Raw genomic sequence first — 22,782 nt, 5'->3', positions numbered from 1 at the left:
AACTCTATTCCAAATCAAGTAACTGATGCAAGCAGTAAAATTACATTTAAAAACAGATAAAATACATACAATTTTACATTCAGGCTGTAAGACAAAATGTGTAAAAAAAGGGGTGTGAATACTTTCTGAAGGCACTGTGGGTGTAAAACCAACAAGGACTCAATAGTTCATGCCTTCTGAGAGTGATATGAAATCCAAAAGTTATGGGCGGAATTAGAAAGTTGGCTGTTAGAAGTTTTACAGTGTAAGTTTACTTTTAATCTGTCTATATGCATATTTCAAGACATGGCAAATGAGGGTGCGATAAGATACCCAATGGGGTAGACCATACTTTCCTCGTCAATGGTTTTGAAAAGAACTCTACTTAAAAACTGGAAATGATCCTCCATCACTACAACAGCTGATGAATCAAAAGTGTTATTATTTTAATATTTAAAAGGTGTGGGCTATGAAGAATCAGAACAGTGCAATTTGAGGCCATATGGCATAGTGCTATAAGCACTGGAAAGTTCCAGGGGATGAAGGGGGAGTGGGAGTGTGGTTGTGAGACATACTGTATGTGATGTGAGTTTTTGCGGTGGGAACAGGAAATACGTACAACAACAATATATCTATTATTTCAGGTAACTTGCACCTTCCCACCTGCCATACAAAAATAGGGTTCTTCAAAGAACCTTAGGGTTCTTGGCATTGAAAATGCCCCCAAAACGTTATTCCAAAAACCCTATAGGAAGTGGGGTTCATCGAGGAACCTCCTAGTTGGTAGGGGTTCTTAGAGGAACTTAACGGCCCAACTGAAAGATTTGGATTTGAAAGGACAGCAGGCACTTAACTGAAATATTTAGAGATCTCAGTTTAAGGTAAGGTTTGTCCCTTGTATGATCTAAACTGATATTGTTTCATGATGATACCAACAACCTTTTCATATTTGTGCAAATCTTTCTAAAACGTAAAATTGACACAATTCACTGGATATCAGTCAACAAAGAGGTAAGAATACATAGGCTATAAGAATACATAGGCTATAAGAATACATAGGCTATAAGAATATGTTGCAGGCTAGCTGTATTGGGTGCAGATGACTGAACTGCTCACTTTTGTGTCTGTAGGTATACAGAGGAGGAGGCATACAAATGTATGTCAATAGGTATAGGTCAATGTTGTTACGCAGATCACACTTACCATCCTCTTCCCTTATCTCGCCAATGAATATCCCATAGGCCTCTACATTATGGTCAAGTTATGTGTATGACAACCATATTCAAAATAGTATTTTTTCTCTCACATTTACCACAAAAAAAACACAGTTGTGTGCATGTGTTGATAATCTTCTGTATAATTACTATTTTTGAGATTCACAGACTTCACCCTCCCTACACCTCTAATTTTAACAGGAAACCTGTTCGATCACCATGCACTGCAAAATCATTCTGGCTATGGATACGGACACATCTTCGAATAATATTTTTGCAGGAATCTCCTTGCGAATGATTTTGCCGAAGATTGTATCACCGCCGGGCTGGGCACTGCCAGTACTCAATTACAGTTGCTACTGTGGCTCTCTCCACTCAAGAACAATCTCTACTATCTACTCTGGAACACATGGACTCTGACCTGTGCAATGAGCCAAACTGATTAAAGAATCCTACAGTACCCAAACACCCTCTTTCTCTTTCTCTTTCTCTCTCTCTCTCTCTCTCTCTCTCTCTCTCTCTCTCTCTCTCACACACACACACACACACACTGTGCAGTAATTAGAATCCACAGAGCAGCTTTAAGTGATAGTCTTCTGTGTGCTCACCCCTCCTCTGCTTCTCTCCATCACTTTCTCTGTGTTGTCTGTTGCTGTCTCTCGTCTGCCCTCTTCTGTTGCTGTTTATGTTGCTGTCTCTTGTCTAAACTCCTTTCTTGTCCTATCCTGGTTGTAAAAAGTGTAAAAGAAACAATTGTTTTAATAGTAATTTCACAGGCCTTTTTACCTCAGCTATTCTTTGGAAACTATGTTTAACTTTTTCACTGCCTGTATTTCACCTCTTAGAATTTGTGCAAATAAATACAACTAATTAGAATCTATAAAGCAGCTTGAAGTGCTACAGTCTGTGTGATCAACTCACCTCTGTTCTATCTCCATCTGCCCTCTTCTGTCACTTTCTCTGTCTTGTCTGTTTCTGTCTCAGGTTCTTGTTTCTTACTGTGTTCTTTGTCTATCCTCTTCTGTTATGGACTGTTATGTTTTTGTAGAGTCTCTCTCCATCATATCCTACTCTTCTGTTGTCTGTCTCTTTGTCTTCTCTCGAGTGTCTCTTTAGTTTTCCAATACAAAACGGTCAAGGGGATACTGGGGTAACTTAACTTGTTTTGGCCTGTATCAGGGTCACCTAAATCATTGTCTTCCCCTCCATTTGCCTCTGGCTGCTGCTGTTCTAAATGCTCCACTGGTCTGCTGTTCTCATCTGTCCTTGGCTCATCTGAAAGGTATCAAGGTAGAGGTGCAACATGTCATTAATTTGTTTTAAAGGGTGACGGCACGACCTGATTTGGCCTCCTTTTAGATTTGGTTAATTAAGAAATGCGAACAGCTATGATTGAATTCAAACGTGTGTTGGTTTCAGGGTGTGATTTGATGAGTGTGTTCGTAGGTGGAAAGAGTTAGCCAAATTATTTTCTCAATTAGCTTTAGCTGACTGGTGTGCAACCTGACTTTGGCTTTGGATAGTCTAGCCCCGGGATTAGTTAGGGACCGTCAATAAATTACACAATGTAAATTAGACAATATTTTCATGCTGCACACCTTTTAGTTTTCTCATTAAATGCATTCAGTATTTGTTTATACATTTCTACAATTTATAGTTGGTTTGAGGTTCTTATGTCATTGAAATTTGGAGCTATTGGAATATTTACATATTGTCCCATGTACATTGTGTAATTTATCAAATGGTCCCTAACTAACCCCATAGGGATATTTCCGCATAACAGCGCAACACAACTCCAAACATGACAGATAAGAAGCTACATAGCCTGTAGGCTATATGAATAAAAAAGATTACCTTTGGAATGGCATAAGTTATAAGAACTCTAAGGTTAATTTGATTTAGTCAGTTCTACCAGCTATTGTGAGATTTTTAGATTACATAACATTCGAGGACACATCATTTAATGGCCTATGTATTTTTCAATGTTTTGTCCACCTACAATCTAACCACAAAGCTGGCCATCTTTCCCCTCTCTTTCTGGCTGCCCCCCCCCCTTCTCTTCTAAGTTCAAGTTTGTTTATTCATCATATACACATGATAAACATGGAGTACACAGTGCAATGAAATACTTACTTGCAGGTTGACCTCCCGACACTGCAACATCAACCGAAAAAGTGTCAAATAAATAAAGAGAAATACAAATAAAAGCTCAATTAAATAATTTCACCAATTCCATAATAGCCAGTTGTTTACAAATAGTTACATAACCTATATGGAAATAACACACATGAGCCAAACATGTTTACCTGTAGAATGGAACAGGTTAGAGGACCTCTATGATTCATTTTGTCAGTTCTACTTCCTCAACATTGCTAATGTTAAACAGGGTTAAAAATGCTTTAGTAAAGGTCAGCTTCCGTCCATAGGGGGGCATTTTGCTGAGTCACATTGACATCTAACCGGTGCTGTAGGGGTGGGGTCAAGGGACAAGCGGTCCAAAAGACGCCACTGGTTTTACTCTCACTTGGAGAGAACACCCTGTCCCTCTTCATATGTCAAAAATGATAAATGATTTGGCCTAGATCTTGGAAACATTATTTTATTTTTTAGAAATACTCGTTACCCACTTGGCTGAATCTAAATTCATTCCAGAACGGTTAACATGGAGAACCCTGTTGAGTGGGCTAGATGGAAAGCCATCAATATCCCTGGCTTGTCAATCTGTGGAATAGGCTCCAGCGCGCAGCAGAAATTTGTTATCTTTTTTGTTGGCACGTAAATCCCTTCCACACGGTTCACGACACAAATGTTCCCATCGTGCAACACAATCAGAACACCTGCCTTTTTCTTAAATACATCATATCCTGGGTGTTTCTAGAAAGTTTTCTATTTTACCCAAAACAGCTAAATGGGCAGTCTGTCAATGACAAATGTATTTATATATTTTTTAAACAAAAGGTTTTTCCACTATCAATTAAAGGCTTTGTTTCACTCATTTAAGACTTACATGAAGTGCCTCCATTCAGTCTAAACACCTCTAGACTTTTTCCACATTTTGTTGTTACAAAGTGGGATTAAAAATGTCAATACATTAGAATCACTTTTGGCAGCAATTACAACCGAGTCTTTCTCGGTAAAGTCAAGAGCTTTCCACACCTGGATTGGGCAACATTTGCCAGTTTTTTCCAAATTCTGTCAAATTGTTGATTGCTTAACAGTGGAGGCTGCTGAGGGGAGGACAGCTCATAATAATGGCTGGAATGGAGTGGGATCGAGCAAATGGAAACCACAATCTTTGTATTTCATACCACAGACTCCAATCAGGCCTCCACTGCTAGACAACCCTTCAGGTCTTGCCATAGATTTAAGTCAAACTCAGCAACAATCATAGATTTGGCCTTGTGTTTTAAGTTAACAAGGGCTTGAATACTTGACTCAAGACACGTCAGCAATTAATTTGTAAAGTTTAAAAACAATCCCACTTTGACATCGAGATAGTGTGTAGGTCAGTGAGAAACATTAAATGTATTCCATTTTAACTTCAGGCTGTAACAAAATTTAAGGTCAAGGAGCGAATACATCTGAAGGCACTGTATGTAGAAAGTCACTGGCCAACGCAAAACATAAATTGCAACCCTTTAGGAAGACTTAGTTTACCCAGAATTGACAGATTAACACTAGCAAATATTCTCCATGGTCCCACTCACATACTGAATCCTTGTGCTGTAGACGTCGACTCTTGAAAGCTTAATCATAAATGACATACAAAGATGGTGTCCAACACTTTTTAATATGGAAAATTACAGATAAGGTAAAACACATTAGTTCATTCAAAAATACCTAACTAATCACAACAAGTGTAAAACAATCTATACACAGGCAAATGTACACAATATAAAACATACACTCTTTCAATATATTATTATATAGAGATTGTTTCTTTACCTTTAAAAAAAAACTGGAAGCAGCTTGAAGAGGGAGTGTTTCACCAAACTGATAATGCGATCACACTTGGGTGGAGTGAAAAGTACTGAGAATATTACACCAAAACCCAAATACATTTGGATAGGTAGTATTTTCGTTTAGTTGTTGGCTTATCATGTAAGAAACATTTTCCAGTAAATATGACAACATTGAGGAACTAAACTTGGAGCGTTAACCGTTAAGTGCCTAATGATACACATTCCAGAAGTCCCTGCACTATAGACTATTTACACGTAAGCCTGATGCGTTCTCTGATGATATCTGACACGATTGTGTGCATCTTGATGTATTCCCCAAAAATATGAAATTCACTAATACTTTTGATAAGATGCATTTACAGCCGGTGCACAGAACCACGTTACGATGAATTTCCCATTGAAGCATCCTGTAACTGTCTTAATCCAATTTACAAGTGTGAAAATAGAGAGTGCATTACGCACTTAACCACCGATCCCACCTGATTGCGTGCATTCAGGCTCAGATTCAATTAAGTGGTAGAAGCTGGCAGCCAACGTGTCTGGGGGGAACAAGAAGCACTGGTATCCTTTGAGGGATCAATCCTACAAAATGGTTTAGTGACAGGAAAAGAACTACAACATTCACAAATGCAAAAAAACTCCTTCAAGCTGGCATCACTTCCACTTTGTTTGCGTGTTGTATTCGCTCTTTACAAAAGCAGTAGAACCAGGAGCAGGAGTGTGACCAGACTGGGGGTGGCTGTGGCCAACATGTGTAGCCCCCCTCTGTTTTGTGGAACATGAGGAGTCCTGGGAGAGTTTTGCTTCAGTTTGCTGGGAGGAAGGGCCTTCAGATCCTCCAGAGCCCCGTAGGCTGCCATGGAGAACTCAGGGTCCCCTGTGGTGAGCAGGTCAAACACACATGACTGGAAGTATATGTCCTCCACTTGCAGGGTCTCTCTGCACTTGGCTGTGGCACGCTCCACTGTGTAGATCTGATGTGGGGGCAGTAGGGGCCCCAGCTCAGGGTTAGACCGGGAGCCCGGGAGGTGGGGGTGAAGGGGCTGGCGCCCCAGCGTGTGCTCCTTGATGAGCTCGTTGCGAGGGCACCCGTGCAGACAAAGCTGCAGCCCACTGTTCTCCTCAGAAAAGTCAAGGGTGTCCTCTGGCATGCGGATGGCGAAGGTAAGGTAGCGCCCCACTCGGCGCACTATGATGGACGTCCCAATGTAGCGGGCCTGGATCGTCACCAGGCGGCCCCCGGAGCCAACCTTTTCTACGATCCACAGACTGCCCCCCTCCCCGCCACTCCGAGAGCCGTCCTGGAAGGCAGAGGGAAGGTCCTCGGTGGTAGCCTGGTACACCTTCTGCTCTGTACAGCCGTGGTACGACTTGAAGATCACTGTTATCTGGAAGAGAACAATGAAGAGACAAAAGGCAAGACAAAGGCAAGTCAATTAATGATTACATTGAAATCAAAATCTTACTTTCTGTAGTTTTGTTTGGTGGACAACTTTTAGTACATAGAACTATAATAACTATGCTGATGGTAAAAGCTGTCGAGGCATTATCCTGCATACACCCTGATTACTAACAACTAAGCAGCAGATGCCATCAGAGGCCTTCAACGGGTGTAGTACCATTTTGAGCCACAGTGTGTCAGCAGGGCCTTAACTTTTTATGACATTGAAAGGTTAATTTTAAAGTTTGAAAACAAACTCCAGTCTCTCTCTTAGAAAAGGTGTAAGAGCTTTTGTGTAATCTGATGGAAGGAATGCACCGTGAGCAGAAATATTCATTATACTTATTTTCCAGTAAATGTGGACTAGAAAACATCAGCAACACATTGATGATGTCTTGGACCACTAACTTATAATAACCAAATCCAAAGAAACAACTAGGCCAACTAATGAGTGTTCCCACATTAATCTGTGCAATCGAAAATAAATAGTGTAAATGTCATAAAACATGGCACATGTAAGAAAGAGTATGGAGCCATACAAGAGTGATGGAGCAAAACAAACCCAGCTGTCTGATAGTCCCAGTCCCAGAAAATCAGAAATACCATCCACCACAACTGCCACTGTGCCAGAGCTCTGACACGACTCTGGAGTGGAGTCTGGATTTTTGGTACTATGCAAACATTTTCACGGCTTTGTCAAAGAGCCGGCTATGGTTCACTTCACAGTTAAGGGGATACTGATTTGATGAAGGATTTTCCTTTCTGTACCGACAGTTGTCCCAATTCAAGCGGACGGTGGGGGCATGCGGTATTGGCGTTGCATTCCCTCCACCCATATGAACAAAAATGTATAATTTGAAATAGTTGGCTCTGAAATCTGTTCTCCCTTTAGTAGTGTTTGGTTTACTTCGAACTCATACGCAATCTAGCATAGGTTATTTACAAAAGCCCTTGAGGTTCAGCAAACTCATTAAGTCATTATCACTTTTATCAAATCTAGCCTGTCTAGATGATTTGGCCTAGGTCTATTGAGCTTCTCAGAGGTCTAGGTAGTCCAAGACCCAATCCTTTGTGTATTTGCTTGTAATCTACATGAGCTGAAAAATTCACTAATGAATACAGATTATTTGAGCAAATGTGGCATAGTAAGCGAGTCTAAATTTAGCCCTACTTTTTAGTGTCTACCAAGTGTTGTATTCATCCAGTGCATATCTACAAATGTATTAAGACAAGCTCCAAGTGTGGCTTTCAATATGAAGAACCAGGTTTAAATGTCGACTTGAGGATAAAATGGTATTACGATAAACCAAACAAAATCAGTAGAAATATATATATATATTTTTTTATAAATCAAATTATTTTTCAAATGATTCCATATTTCAAGAAAAATCTGTTCATTATTTGACTACAGTGGAGAACTTTATTTTTAAAATCCAATTGTGGGAGAGGGAACTGTTGGGGCAAGCGTTAATCACTACCACATGACTGACCACCCATGTGTTAAAGGTAGAGCGCTCAAGCATGTCTGTGATCCAACACCACTAAGTAGCCCTTCTCCCCTGGTGTCTGGAAAAGGAGAGGTAAAGTCACTGCAGACAGAACCTAACTTGAGATACACGTGTCAGTCTCCTTTCAAATGTAATGTATGACATACAGTTCAGGTACCGTTGTTATGATTGGGGCCCTATGTTTTACTGACATCAAAACCACCATACATGAACCCATGACTTGGCCTACCTTGCTGGTGGCGGTGGCGCTGGAGCCCAGGACAACAGGTACGTTGGTCACCTGCACCGACAGGTAACGGTTATCGATAAGAGGCCACGCCCCCTCCACCTTGCAGGTCTGGAACTCGTCGCGGAACGTCCGCAGGTGTGGGTCCCCGAATAATCCACAGTGGGCATACTTCTTTCCCTGGCCGGCAGGGCCCGAGGCCAGCACACGGCTCTCGTAGTCGCACAGCTCGGACACGACTGGCCTGGAGGTGCTAGGGGCCCTGGCCGAGGAGGTGGGCCCGTCGCTGGAGCAGTTGTGCTGGGTGAAGAGCTCTTTGATACGGAACACGGCCGAGTGGTAGACAAGGTCACCCCTGCAGCTGCGCGCTGTGCGGCGGGTACACAGGGCGTAGGCACGCAAGGCAATGCAGTAGTCCACATCGGACAGGGAATCTTCCTGGAGACCACTAGAGGGAGAGGTAGAGGCTACGTACTCCGCATTGCAGCGCTGGATCCGGCACTGTTGGCAGTGTGCTGTAGGGGGGAGGAAACAGGGGACAGGTGTTACATGTTTATCATTACCAACAACAGGTGAACAGAAACATGTGAGGAAAGTCATTTAGCTAATGAACCAGTGTACACCGAAGCGGAAACTAGTTAAATGGTGGTGTATACGAATGTGTTTGTCTGAACTCTTACTATGAAAAATTGAGGCAAAAACTGCTTAACACTACTCTAAACGACCATATAAAATAGGTTTCCAATAGAAATCACAGTAATTGGGCAAGTCTATTCACTACTTAATAACTGTTACAATTAATTTTCTGAGTTAACACATCAGCTGTACAACCCAGCTACTTGCAGCAGGACAGTTAAACTAGTCCACATATAGAGTTCACATTTGAAAAATTGCCACTTAAACCCCAAATGCGCCAGCCCACAGGGACATGGTACCATACCCCGTCTCAGTCAAAACTTAATATCCCCCACAACTAACTGCCACAAAAATAACCGTGCTTCACTGCTGGAGGAAGCCAATCTATCTAGTTTGCTAAAAGGTGATGAATGTGGTTTGGATTTTGCTTGGCCAATAGGAGGCGCAATAAAGGTGCACATGCCCACTGTATATGAGGTTGACTTCAGACCCAAGAGGAACTGCACAAAGAGCAGTGCTTGTTCAGCAACCAACTAACAGCTGGTCGAAGGCAAGGATGTAAGACCCAGTCAGGATCGTATAAATTCAGCACTTCCTGTGTTAAGTTATTACTCAGTACTGTATCTGGCAGTAAATATGTTTTGGGGGTAACAAGGAGACTATATATTCCGATGTTTCACGTTTGAGAAGCCCATAGGCTTATCTTGAGGTGACAGGTGCATTGCATGGCATTCATTTATTGCCTCACCTGTGCACGTGTCACACGATGTCACATACATTACATCCACTTTAATACTACAGCCTCAACAAGAATAAAAACGGAACTATGAACAATAATCATATTCACATTGACAAAAGATCGGATAATTAACACTAGGCCTCCAGACTGTTAACACCAAAAGGCATGATGAGCTTACAATAATACAAATCTTGTCATTTTTATTGATTTGTTCCCCAGACAGTGGGGAAAGAACTGGTTGCAAAACTGTGAAAGCATTTTCAAGTGACTAATGCCCTACATGGGTCTCGGCAACTGTTCATCAAAAGTGAGATGTCGTGTGAGAGGTCATTTTAGAAGTATTTTACATCCCGCTTCTAAATTCCACCAATGATCCATGTGTTTGGAGGGAGATCACCAAACTCTGCTTAGAATGTTGTCCATCTGGCAATCACAGCGCAATCAACCACCATGTCCATCTCTAAAGGCTTTATGGTCAGACCTTGACAAGACGCAATGTGAGAACTATGTGCGGAAATGGGAAAGGATTAAGAGAATAGGACGAATTTGCATAGGGGAAAATATATTTCAATAGGCGCGTGAGAACAGTTTTAATGGAAACAAAATAAGAGGGTGGCTTTAGAATGTAAACAAGGCAAGCATGGCATATCCAGTATTACAACGATGATCTTACGCATCCTGCTATGTACATGAATACAAAAACCAAAATGCACAATAACCATGTCATAGCAGTCTACAACATTATGGGGAAGTAATAATTTAAAACTCAACTAATACTAATTTATAGGATACTGTGTTGCAATGCAATTCCATTTATTTGAATTTATAGCGTCCAACTTTATCTGAAGCTCATCTAAGGATCTACGGTGAAAATTGTCAAAACACTACAACATATCACGAAACGATTGGAACAAAAACACATTCGTCTCAAATCCCCATGTATTTATCTGTAACAACTCTTGTGACTTAAACTTGTAACGTTAACTGGGCATTGCGTAATTTTTCAAATACCTTCGAAAGTTATTCAAACTAACAAATCACCACACTTACACAATGTGTCGTGTCGCTCATGCATACAAAGCTCGGGCCGAAGTTTTTTAAAGTTACGATGGACACGTTGAGGCCGAAAAGTCTGACCAATGCATTGTAATAACAAATGAAGCGTGAACTTAAAGACACCATCGACTAAAACGAACCACGGCGTTAACGGTTAGCAAGCTAACTTACATGTTAAAACGTGTTAGCCATGTGTCGCTACTTTACAAACATTTTCGAATACACATTTGTAAATGCGACGTCAAAGGGCTAGCAAGCTAAATGCTAATGTGCTTAATTAGCCAACTTCTACAAGTAACGTGAAACTTTATTTTAGACTTCGTGTGTGAATACATCATTAGGTCTATAGCTAGTTTCGATCGTGAAAAAAAACATGTTCGGGATATAATGCATATGAACTAGATACTTTGAGCAAACGGTTAGCAAACTTAGATCGTGTAGTTTAGCTAGCCGCTAACTGCCCGTTTTAGGCACGCAGCAAGCTAGCTCGCTGATTACCGACTTAACTTAATAGTTCAAACAGGGATTTGTTACAACTCCGAAATAACAGCAATATACAGGGTAAACAAAATACAGTCCCATGTTTCAGTTCATAACTATTCCCGAAAGCGTAAGTGTTTTTGTGAACTAGTCTCGCACCATTAACACAACCAAGAAAGTCTTCCATCAATCATTCTGGGTGCGGGAAAAATGTTTTGCATGCACACAGGAGAACATACATAATATGTTGCCTTACCTGGTCGGAGCAGCAGCGAAAGTAAAACCATCGTAAAAGTAATACAGTTCCAAAGCTGCCGCTTAGCCAAGTTTTGAGGTCCGCTTCTCCCCATGCCAATCCATTCAGTTAGAATGGAGTTCTTCGACTGCTGCTCATCGACGCTGTAGCTGCGTGAAATTAGACAAACATTCGTATTCTTTCTCCTGCGCTGTCATTCAAAAAGGGCCCAGTCTTCAGGGCGGCTCTACGTGGGAGGGGTCTAAACATCGTAGACGGGACTCAGATGTGGTTGTTGGCCAATGAAATACTAATTATTCGTTGACCACTTTATATTTACATAATGCGGTTTATGGCAATCATGGGACATTGGGACTAAGCCAATGGAAAGTGTTTCTAAAGACAATGGAGTCGTTTCGAAATGATCATTGTAGTAGTTGGTAGCCAATTATAAGAAGTATTCGGCCAGGATAGGGCTGATGACAATTCATTTTTCTCACATCTAATTACACTTACAACTAAAACATGATGTTTGCAGCCTACATGATTTATCTGAAAGAAATAGTAAACCTCTTTCAGGAGAGAGTTCGAGATAGGAGTTGTAGCTCTGTCCACATAGCTCCCTCTCTGCACTATAAAGCATTCAGCTGTGGCAGTTGTCCTGTTTGATCTCCCTGAGTCTCAACATAGCTGGAGAGCAAATGGCCCAATGCAAACAACCCTGTTGTTTCTCTCTGCTTCACTTAAATCATTACATTATTTTCCCTACTTTCTGAAGAAAATGCTCACCCAGGAGAACAATGGCGTCATAACACCTAGCATGAATAACAAAGTTAGGCATTATGTGGTAGTAAATTACCCTAGGTTTGAATAACATATTTGTGGCATATGAACAGCATGAGGGAGTGAGCTTGCCGTTTGTCGCTTTGCTATTAAGTTGAAAAATTGTTGGGGAGGCAGGTCATACACACTCAGTGGTGACCTACAATCATGTATGCATCAGTGGAGGCTCATTGGAATGGAATGGAATGGAGTCAATGGAATGGTATCAACCAAAAGGAAACCACAGGATTGATGCCATTCCATTGACTCCATTCCAGCCATTATTATGAGCCGTCCTCCCCTCAGCAGCCTCCACTGGTATGCATACATATGGGTTTACATAAGTTACCCTGGATGTTGTTCATACCTGAGGTCACTAAACATTGCCAGAGATGGTAAATCTGGTCAATGTGTAGCATTCCCCCCTAGTATTATATCTCCATAAAGATTGGCAGCTTATTAATACTTATACAGAAGAGACATTCTCCATGAATTATTTTCTCTCAGCTAACTGCTGCTATTATTTTTTCCATTACATTTTCAGTTAGCAACTTGTATGTTACGCTTTCTCTTTTTGTGGCCAACTTTCCATCCCTTGCCTTGAACGACACTCGTCTTTCATTTGCACAGCTGCAAAGCAGGTCCATCTGCATGGAGCAGAATCATTGGGTTTTGCTCCATGGCCACCACTGTGTTTCTGTGGTTCTCATGTCATGTAAATGTAGGGTTTTTAATGGACAACTAATTAGCCAATCAAATATTGGTGTAAAGAAGATCAACAATCATACTCAGCATAATTCTGTAATTGGATTTAAAACGGAATTTACTCAGACAAATTGAACATTCTGTGCGCCGGGCTGCATACCTCTTTTTACTTTATTAGAAGCAACTGAATTATTATACTGCTCAATTTGAGTGGAGGCTGCTGAGGGGAGGACTGCTCATAATAATGGCTGGAACGGAGCGAATGAAATGGCATCAAACACATGGGGCATCAAACACATGGAAACCATGTGTTTAATGTATTTGATACCATTTCACTAGCTCTGCTCCTGCCATTTCCACGAGCCCGTCCTCCCCAATTAAGATGCCACCAACCTCCTGTGCTCAATTAATACACTTGCCCTCCACCCCTTCCCCAATACACATGTAAATATTGGAGAAATGCTTACTCTCTGATACACCTGTAATATGAGGGGTAAGATTTAGGCCGTAGGATACGCAGGTAACCGCACTGCATATTTCTATCAATCACAAATTGTGCCTGTATTATACTTATGCTAAAATGTTTATTCTATTCTACTGCCATTTATGTTTGACTATTTCCTATTGTTGTTGCACTGACAAAAAGGAACCTGCAAGTAAGAATTTCATTGGACGATGTATACCATGCGTATCCCAAAAACGTGTAACTTGAAACTTGAACCCAGACAGGTATTGGATCACTGGGTTCTCTATACACATGCTGGCTCCTCTGGCCCACAAAATGGTGTGATTCAGGTGCTCTGTCAGTCTTGTGAAAGGTCCTCATAGTCCTTGTTGATGTGGGGTTGATATATATATTGGAGGGGGAAATGAAGACAGCTCAACCTAAGTGGAACGTTTGGATTGTTCTGTTCTGTCAGAAGGGCCTCCTCCACCACAGTTGATACACTGTGCCAAGTCTGTCCCGCGAGGGTCAACGTACTGTGTTTGTTCAGCTAATTTTGGGCTTGATCTGTTTCATGGCTGTTCTCTACTACGGACACATTTCAAACTCCCTGCTGCATGGGTTTGCAGATAGTCATTAGACATGAGACCGTAGCAAGGCATGTGCATATTCCTAACACAGTTTCAGGATGTCTCTCACCTCTCAAAATGCTCATCTTCAGGATCTGTAGACAACATTTTCTGTAAGAAAAAAAAGAAATGAGTTATTGTGATTGAAGGCAAATACAATTATTTTTGAATATGTATTTATGAAAAAGTCAATTGGGGCAATTTGTGATTTGCGTCTTTAAAGAGAAACCAATACAACATGCTTAGTGCTACCTTTTTCACTTGTTTATATTTTCTCTATAGCCTACTTCACTAACTGAATCCAAACATTTACAAGACGTCAGTTGTAAATGATAACACTTCTCCAGGTTTGTCCTGAATTGTGAACTGACCCTCTCAAAATAAATGTAGACTCTTTGTCCATTGAAGAATTGATATGACTTTCACTAGGGATAGCACAATTACCGTATAACCATGTAACCCATGTTATGAATGAAGACCCTCATGAAAATAAAATAACCGTCATGACCGTTATGATTTTTTTTGTAGAACAAACAGCTGACTGAAGACGGGACTGCCGTCCATTCGCATGGCTAAGTCCATTTTTGCGGTAACATGGACTCTTTACTCCTTGCTGAAACAAGCAGGGTGTTGTAGCAAACAAGTCTTCGGTTGCCCTAGACAATGCCCCCCTCCCTGCAGCAGCACACATAGAAATAGAATGAATAGAACGGACTTGGAACCTATAGCCATGGCAATTTGACTGGTAAATTCATGGGTATACTCGCAATGGCTGCCTAGTATTGTGACGTGTGTAGAATGTTCATTCGAATGATGTTAACTGATGTGGCTACATAAGAGATCCTATTAAATTACTGGAGGGACAATGTCATAAACCCTCAAAGTTCCAGAATGGTTGGAAAATGGCAGCCATATTGGTCAGGGATAAGTCTAATTGGAATGAATGGCAGTAGAGGCATAATCCTGATTTAACTTATGCAGGAAAATAAAACAAACTTGTGATATATCATAAATTGTGTAATAGAATTATTGTCAACGTAAAATATGATCATATACTGTAATTATAAATATTGTTTATACAGGCACAGCCAGAAGAGGACTGGCCCCCCTCAGAACCTGGTACCTCTTTAGGTTTCTTCCTAGGTTCCTGCCTTTTTAGGGAGTTTTTCCTAGCCACCGCGCTTCTACATCTGCATCGCTTGCTCTTTGGGGTTTTATTCTAGGTTTCTGTATAAGCACTTTGTGACAGCTGTTGATGTAAAAAGGGCTTTATAAATACATTTGATTTATTGATTGATGTCCATTCTAGTATTCTAATTCTTAATTATATGTGTTGCTCATGCAATGGAATGTATTTTATGTAATGTCAGTTGAGTTGATTCAACAAATCACAGCACATATTGATGGTTGTGACTAGATGAAATACAGCTACGCCCCGAAGTGACTTTTCGTAGCAGGTTAGGAGAGCATTTTAGCTAACCTTAACCCTAAATTATCCTAACCTGCTACTGTACGTTAATTCTCCTAACTTGTTGCGTAGGTTCTCCTGACCTGCTACGAAAAAGTCACTTCCTGTCGTAGCTGTATACCACCTAGTCAAACCCATATTGATGGGTACACTTCCTGCTTTTACTTCCTGCTTTGCTCCTATGGGTACACTCACAATGGCCACCAGTCCACCCATTATGCCATCATTAACTTGAACGCGGATGCCTGTTCTATTCATTCTATTTCTACGACAGCACATGCAGTCAGGCGCGGAAGAGAATAAACATTGTTACATATTTTTGCTATTTGAACGGTTTTAACAGTGACCGCGGTCATTTGGCCGACCAATAACCGTCATTCAAAATTCCATGACCGTTACAGCCCTAATTTGTGAATCATTCAAACATAGCTCAGTGAAGCAAACAGCTAATCCATCCAGATGGATGGACCAGATGAATTCTTCACATGAAAGAGACCCCCTATAGATGGTCCGTAGAGCTTGATAGGCAGAGAAAGAGCTCTTTCTTCCCCCTTTCCTTCTGAGCATATTGCATTGCATGACCCAGCAAATATGCATATTCTGCCTCTTAAAGCCAGTACATTTCTCCCGACACTGGATCACTTGTTCTAATACAATAGAAAAATGAGGTCAGTCTGGTAAAATTAGCCATCCGCCTCACGGCAGGCCTGAATGCCAGGCCAGTGAGAAGGAACAGCTGGGCTCCATTTGTGAGTTGGAGAAACAAGAGAAATAAAGAGAAAGGGATCAGAGGCATTTTGGCAAGAAGCAAAGATAGGGATTGGAAGAGTGATAATATATAGTAAAAAAAGGAGTAAGGAGAGAGTAACTGACGAAAACATGGGGTTTGATGAGAATGAGTAGTATGAGTAAGGACACTGGAATTAAAGAAGAGGGAAAGGGTTTTGAGAGTCAGACAGTGAGAGAAAGATCCCCAGGAATCTGGCAATTGTAGCGTAAAAGAGAAGAAGAGAGTGAAACGAGAAGGTGTGGGGGGGGTGCAGGAGCAGGAGAGAGGGGGAAGAAAAGGAGAGGGGATTGGGTTTCCTCTGACTGTGTGTCTGGGCAGCGCCACATGTTCCTCATTAAGGTCCTCACACTGTGGGACCAGCTCCACACCGTGGTGCTTGTTTTTGTTACTAGGTCCATTGCGCTGTGGTCTGGATGAAACCAGAAAACTGGGCCAGTGCTCTCCTGAAAACCTTTACAAACTAGTACACACCTCTTGTTTAGAGCAATCCTTATCTAAAACTTTATGATTCAAAACAACATGGGTTTGTTTCACACTAACTTTGTCCACTGAAATTGTCCCCAGATTTTTTGGGATAGAATCTGATAACAAAATCTAGAGAAATGCTTACTCTCTGATACACCTGTAATATGAGGGGTAAGATTTAGGCCGTAGGATACGCAGGTAACCGCACTGCATATTTCTATCAATCACATATTTTGCCTAGTGGCACGAGCTGTTGAGTGTGGCCGCATGAAGGAAAAATGTGACGATTTGCACAATCATCCTAAAATCTCATAAGAAATTAGATGGTGTTTTTTGTTTTACAGTAACATTATATTATGCTATTATATTTGGTTCCGTTATGTACAATACTATCATAACGTGATCTTGCAGACTTGTTTTATCAGCTTGGGTTGAACGTTATTAAACAAGCACCATTCACCAGAGTAGCCTGTTTTCTATGAGTAGATTAGAGACTTGCGCAAGTAGAGAATACCGCACATGCGCAGAAGCTTTGGGACCTTTAGCCCATGGGATAAGGGGTCTAGAAAAGTTGGATCTGCAGCCACTCCGTAAGTCTAAAGTGGAAAGTGCTCAAATGTTCTTTTAAAGGGCTCTTGTATAAGGTAAGTGGCCTAGTTAGTACCTTATGACTGTGAGTCTCTGAGTGAGCAGCAGTAGGGAGAGCATGGCTTCATGATGCAGGGCAGGCCACTCACAGCGAGGGGACTGTTATCTGTAGGTAGATAAGACATCCAGCAGTGTGAGTGTGTACAGGGCTGTCCTGATAGCATCTCCTCTCGAGGATCCCACTTACGAGCCCTGATTGATACCTGACAGAGCACATAGGGGGATCCTCACAGTGTTTTTCTAGCTGCTTGCAGCCCTCTCCATAGCAGGCCATGCGTGCATCTGTTTACAGTGTTTTGGCAATGTGTGTGCCTGAGTCAACATAAGCTGTTATCAAGGAGCTGTATATCTACTTTCAGAGGCTATGCTTTTTGAACACGTTGTGTGGTCACTGGTTTTCAACAGAAAATTATTTAGTTATAGGACTGCTTGAAGATTTTGTCCCCAGAATATTCAGATTAATTTATTTGTGGGTCATGTGAAGGCGGTTATGTCATGAGAGAGGGCACTATTGCATATCTCCTATCTGAAAAAAATACGTTTGCACTTTGCATTGACTAACTGTTGATCCAGACAGTAGATAAAACATATTGATATTATCTTGACTAGGGGCCTACAATGAAAACGTTGTATATAATGAAATACAGTTATCTATGAACCCTAAATCTAATCCTAAACTAAAATGTAAATCATTTCACTGAAGTGTCCCTGTTCTCAATTCTGTTATTCTCTTGCAATAATTCTCTCCCCCTTTCCAACAGAACAAATGTAGTTGACATAGCGTCAAGCTCAGTGCCTTTCAATAGATAGTCAACTGACAGGTAACCATAGATTTTAGGTCAGGGGGTGATGAGGGATGATGGAGCAAATACATGCAGAGCAGAATACAGAGGGACCTCTGATCCTTCCCCGAAGGGAGAGAGTGCAGCATGGCCTGGCCGACCACAGTAAAGGGGGGATCTCACCTTTGACCCTGACACTACCTGTGTATCTGCAGTGCAGGTGAGTCAGGAGCCAGTAAGCTTCGGGGCCCCTGAGGTGGGAGGTATGTGTGGGAGGATTAGCAAAGGTGTGTGTAACATGCAGACAGATCAGCACTGAAGCTTCCCTAATCTTTCAACTGTCATCTAACCACAAAGTACCTTGCCTGCCCTGCACTCCCTTTCATTAGGTATTGCAACAAATATATATTTGCAAGGACTGTGAAATAGATAGTGATGAAGCAAGAAACATTTCTTGTGTTGAAAAACAGACTTTATAACACAACCACAAATAGCACTTTCAGTACTTTATTGATAATGCCATTATGCCATATGCAGGTCGCAAGCTGATTTGCTTTCCATTGCCTTGCTAGAACATGCTTGGGCTTTCCACTTCCCACCTCTCCTGACACCCCTCCTCCTCATCTGGACTCCTAGGGCAGGCTGAATAGTAGAGACAGATAGCCAATTGCTTTGCTTTGTAATGACACTCTTTCCGCCAGGAAATGATGGACAATCCGCTCTAAAAGGCTTCACCAGTGAATAAAACGATAATGACCGTGATCCATACCACACTTTTCTTCGATGTTACGAGCTTTGATTTGATTTATTAGGATCCCCTTTAGACGGTGCCAATGGCGACAGGTAGTCTTACTGGGGTCCGACATATAGTGGGAAAAAAAGACTTCCCAATTTACATACATTCTTTCGGATTGGATATACAGTATGTTGCATTATTTATGGGTTACCTGAACTAGTAAAGGTACATTTAATCCAAAATATATACACATTGTTGAATATTTCCAAGAATCGACTCTAGCGCATGATTGTGTTCTATCATTGAACCTTCAAACCGCAGACCTCTCCAACTCCGGAGTTGAGTGTTTCCTACATTAACAGGTAAGGGAGGTGGAAAGAGGGATGTGGGTTGTGTGTGTTAGTCCATTTGTCTAAGAAGGCAAGTTCTCCCTCAGCCCGGAGAGAGAGAGAGAGAGTTATAGCCTCCTGCATCTGCCCCATGCTGTCACCAAAGACCCAAGGTTTCCTCTTCTGCTTTCCTTTTTTTACTACGGCTCTCTTTTTTCTTCTCCTGCAGAAACTGTAAACATTTGACTGAGTGCAATGATACTTATCCATGACCTATCCACATATGGGTAAGCGTTAAGCAAACATGAAAGGTTAAGACAATAGGGGGAAAATGTTCCTCTCCATTGCCCATCTCCATATATATGTTCCTTTTTCGCCAAACTCCTAACAACAAGGTATGCATAGGTCTACAATTAACATTAGCATACATTTAAAACCACATTTCACTGCACCTTTGGCCATAAAACATATATATGTATATTTTTTTGTAACCACAATACTTTTTGGCCTCAGTGTCTAACAATTCAGCTGACATTTGTGACAGTTCAAGTAAGTTGCTCCATATTCTACAAACCATGTGGGGCCAATCCTACATATTTATTTATTTTTATTGGAGTTTCGATTTTTCTACCCTTCAGTCCCATTGCAATGTGCTCTATTCTATGCCTGAAGTGACATGGCATGAACTCAAAATGCGTCACTGTGTGACTCTGCCTATCTGACATGAGTGAAGGCTATTCTCCCACCCTTAGCTCACACAAACAACAGTCCAAGACCAGGAATAGATGGAGAGGCAGACGGTAACTCATGAGACTAGTGTGCAAATGTAGTTTACTAATCCCTATTCACCAAGGTTTACCTCTGGAGGCATGTAAAGAATGATTCTGTGTGGGGCAAGGAACCCAAAACTGTGAGTCTTGGGGAAACATTCCCACCGATCAGGGCTGCTTGACTGAATACAATACTGAGGATACAGGATCCGGGTATCATGTAAAGAATTCAGTGTTCAACTGCTTGGAAATGAAATATTCCTGTCGTTTTCTTGGCTTCTAACAGATGTTTCTTATATTCGCTATAAAGAGACATCATAGTCACCCCTAAGCAGTCGCGTTCCTTTCTCGCAGAGAGGTAGTACATGTATTTTGTCAACACATATTGTCATCAGCTACTGCCCCTCTGGTATAGCCAGAGGGGCAGAAGGACTCGAATGGACATAGGAGGATTGATGCTTTTAGTTATATTTTACTGTTCAGTACTGGCAGGAATGAATTGAGATACAAAATTGCCAAATATTGACCCTGACCAGAATTACATTTTCACAGTGTATGTCATGAACAACAGTTTGCGTTTAGTATTTTCTTTTCAGTACAGCATCTGACAGTGATTGATTGGTTGGAAAGCAATGTCAGAGGGAAAAAATGTCACTTACCTTGGATTTCTATGTGTGCGTTGTTGTATGCTGTATGGGCAGTTGGACCAGGCAGAGACAGTTAACCCTCGTTCCCCTGCAACCTCAACTGGTGGACTAAGTGCTGTTCTGCTATACAGGGGGAGATAGCTGGGAATTAAAGCATATGACAACAGCTGTCCGTTAAAAGAATCGGCACTTTGATTAGTAGTGATCAATGTTCTTTAATTCCTACATATCTGGGTAGGGCATTTCTAAAAGAAAAAAAAAGAAGAATAGAATAGAATGGAAAAAAGATTCAAACACATTCACATGCATGCACACAAACATGCACAAACACAAACACACAGACACGTACTGTACACACCCACACACACACTCACACTCATAGACATTCATTGGCTTGACAACATGTGTCGCTTTTGGACGGCATCCCATATTCTCCAAAGGCCTGCGGGGCAGACAGACAGACAGACAGACGCAATGGTGTAGACGGCCATGCACTAGTGTTAACAGAGCATGTGGACCGCTGTACAAAGTGAATGAGAGCTCTATGTGTTGTCATGTTCTATCCACATCTCTCTCTCACCTCCAACCCCCAACTTCTACCATCACACACTGATTTGCAGCACCTAGTCTTAGATCCATACTATCATGTCATTACAATTCATTTATTAAATTAAGGAAAATATCTTTCTGGACAAATATGAAGGGTAAAGTGAGCTCCACAGCTTCATTTCTGTCATTTTTACCCTGCAGACATAGTTTGCTGAAACTCCAGCATCAAAACACCTTCAAAGAAAAAGCCTTCTTATGTGTTTACCCTCATCCAATTCTTTTATGTGGTTCGGCCTCAGACTGCAAGCACATGAACGGCGTTCCCCGACAAGATTGATCATGTGCTGGGGCCCCATAAAATGTGTTTGGTTATCAGTTGGTTCTTGCAAATAGGCCGAAGTGATGTGAGTGTGATGTACCTTGCCAGGATGTCTGTGCGTGGTAGCTCCAGGATAGGGCTGTGCTACGGCTGATTTATGACATCTAGAGCAGCCAGAAAGCCTCAGGCAGAGGGAGAGGGGGACAGAGAGAGAGAGCGAATGGGAGAGAGAGAGAGGCCTCAATCTGACTAACATTCTACAGGAAATCCATGCTGACTGTGCCACCAAGGCAGTCGCCCCAGCCTGTAAATTCCATGAAGCCAAGCAACCAAACACTATGGAATATCTGAAAAAACAAATGTGTTCCATTCAGTTTGTTGCATTGCTCTGAATTAGTTTGGGTTGTTGGACATGTGTGTAGATTTTGGATTTGTGCTTTTTAGTTTGGTAGCATGCTTACAGTACGTTCTGTACTCACAGTGTAGTACAGAACATGCATCTATTCAAACATCCTGTGAAACTCCCTTGAAGCCGATATGAATGTCCAGTAAAAGGGTACCTAATCCAGCATGCATTTTTCAAACTTGGGAAATTGTGAAAGGCCTCACAGGCCTCGTTTGCTTCATCCTCATAGTTTTTTTTCTTCCTGTTTCTAGCAAATCTTTTCAGTTGGGCAGCTGTTCAAAGACAGCTGCTTTGGTCATTCAGTCAATGTTGTGTTTCAGTTGATCCATTGCTAGTTCTACAAGTAATCCCCTGTCATGCCTCTTTTCACACACACCCATTCTGGTACTAGCATGCACACAAACACACACGCACACACACACGCGCGCACACGCACTCACACGCACACGCACACACACACACACACGCACACACACACACACACACACACACACACACACACACACATTAAGACAGGCACCCACTCGTAAACGGCGCCATCAACGAAATAGTGCAAGAGACCAATGATAGTGTGATATTATGGTGATACATGGCATGCATTTTTTCCAAAGACAAAGAGGCTAAATTGCGGCAACATGGCACCATTGAATTTGAAGCATTATTAGAGCCAGAGCCTATGAGGAGCCATCTAATCTCTTGGCCTTACTGGTCTATGAATGTTTTCCATGTCTGCCATGGTGGAGGTATGTGACCACACAAAGCCCCGCTGGCGACAGAGTGGCATGCGAGAGGGTTG

General features: G+C 41.6%; 1 protein-coding gene across 1 annotated transcript; it reads right to left on the bottom strand.

Annotated features, from left to right (window-relative positions):
- Window positions 1–4,964: 4,964 nt before the first annotated feature.
- Window positions 4,965–20,826, bottom strand: LOC115108297 (repulsive guidance molecule A-like). The gene is made up of 5 exons (XM_029632457.2): window positions 20,725–20,826; window positions 14,148–14,188; window positions 11,498–11,646; window positions 8,334–8,845; window positions 4,965–6,543 (listed from the first exon to the last, which is right to left on the bottom strand). Exons 2-5 carry the CDS (start codon window positions 14,183–14,185, stop codon window positions 5,845–5,847), a joined length of 1,398 nt encoding a protein of 465 aa, XP_029488317.1. The 5' UTR covers window positions 14,186–14,188; window positions 20,725–20,826; the 3' UTR covers window positions 4,965–5,844.
- Window positions 20,827–22,782: the final 1,956 nt, after the last annotated feature.

This window comes from Oncorhynchus nerka, linkage group LG24 (genome assembly GCF_034236695.1).
Source record: "Oncorhynchus nerka isolate Pitt River linkage group LG24, Oner_Uvic_2.0, whole genome shotgun sequence".
NCBI classification, from domain to species: Eukaryota; Metazoa; Chordata; class Actinopteri; order Salmoniformes; family Salmonidae; genus Oncorhynchus; species Oncorhynchus nerka.
Note: the sequence above shows the minus strand (reverse complement) of the source record. Positions and strands in the feature narration are given on the sequence as shown.

Coding starts and splice junctions, on each gene's coding strand:
- LOC115108297 (XM_029632457.2), bottom strand. CDS start 14,185: ATGTTGTCTACAGATCCTGAAGATGAGCATTTTGAGAG. Junction 8,846..11,497: donor TTCGCTGCTGCTCCGACCAG/GTAAGGCAACAT, acceptor TCCCCCCTACAG/CACACTGCCAACAGTGCCGG. Junction 6,544..8,333: donor GCGCCACCGCCACCAGCAAG/GTAGGCCAAGTC, acceptor GTTCTCTTCCAG/ATAACAGTGATCTTCAAGTC.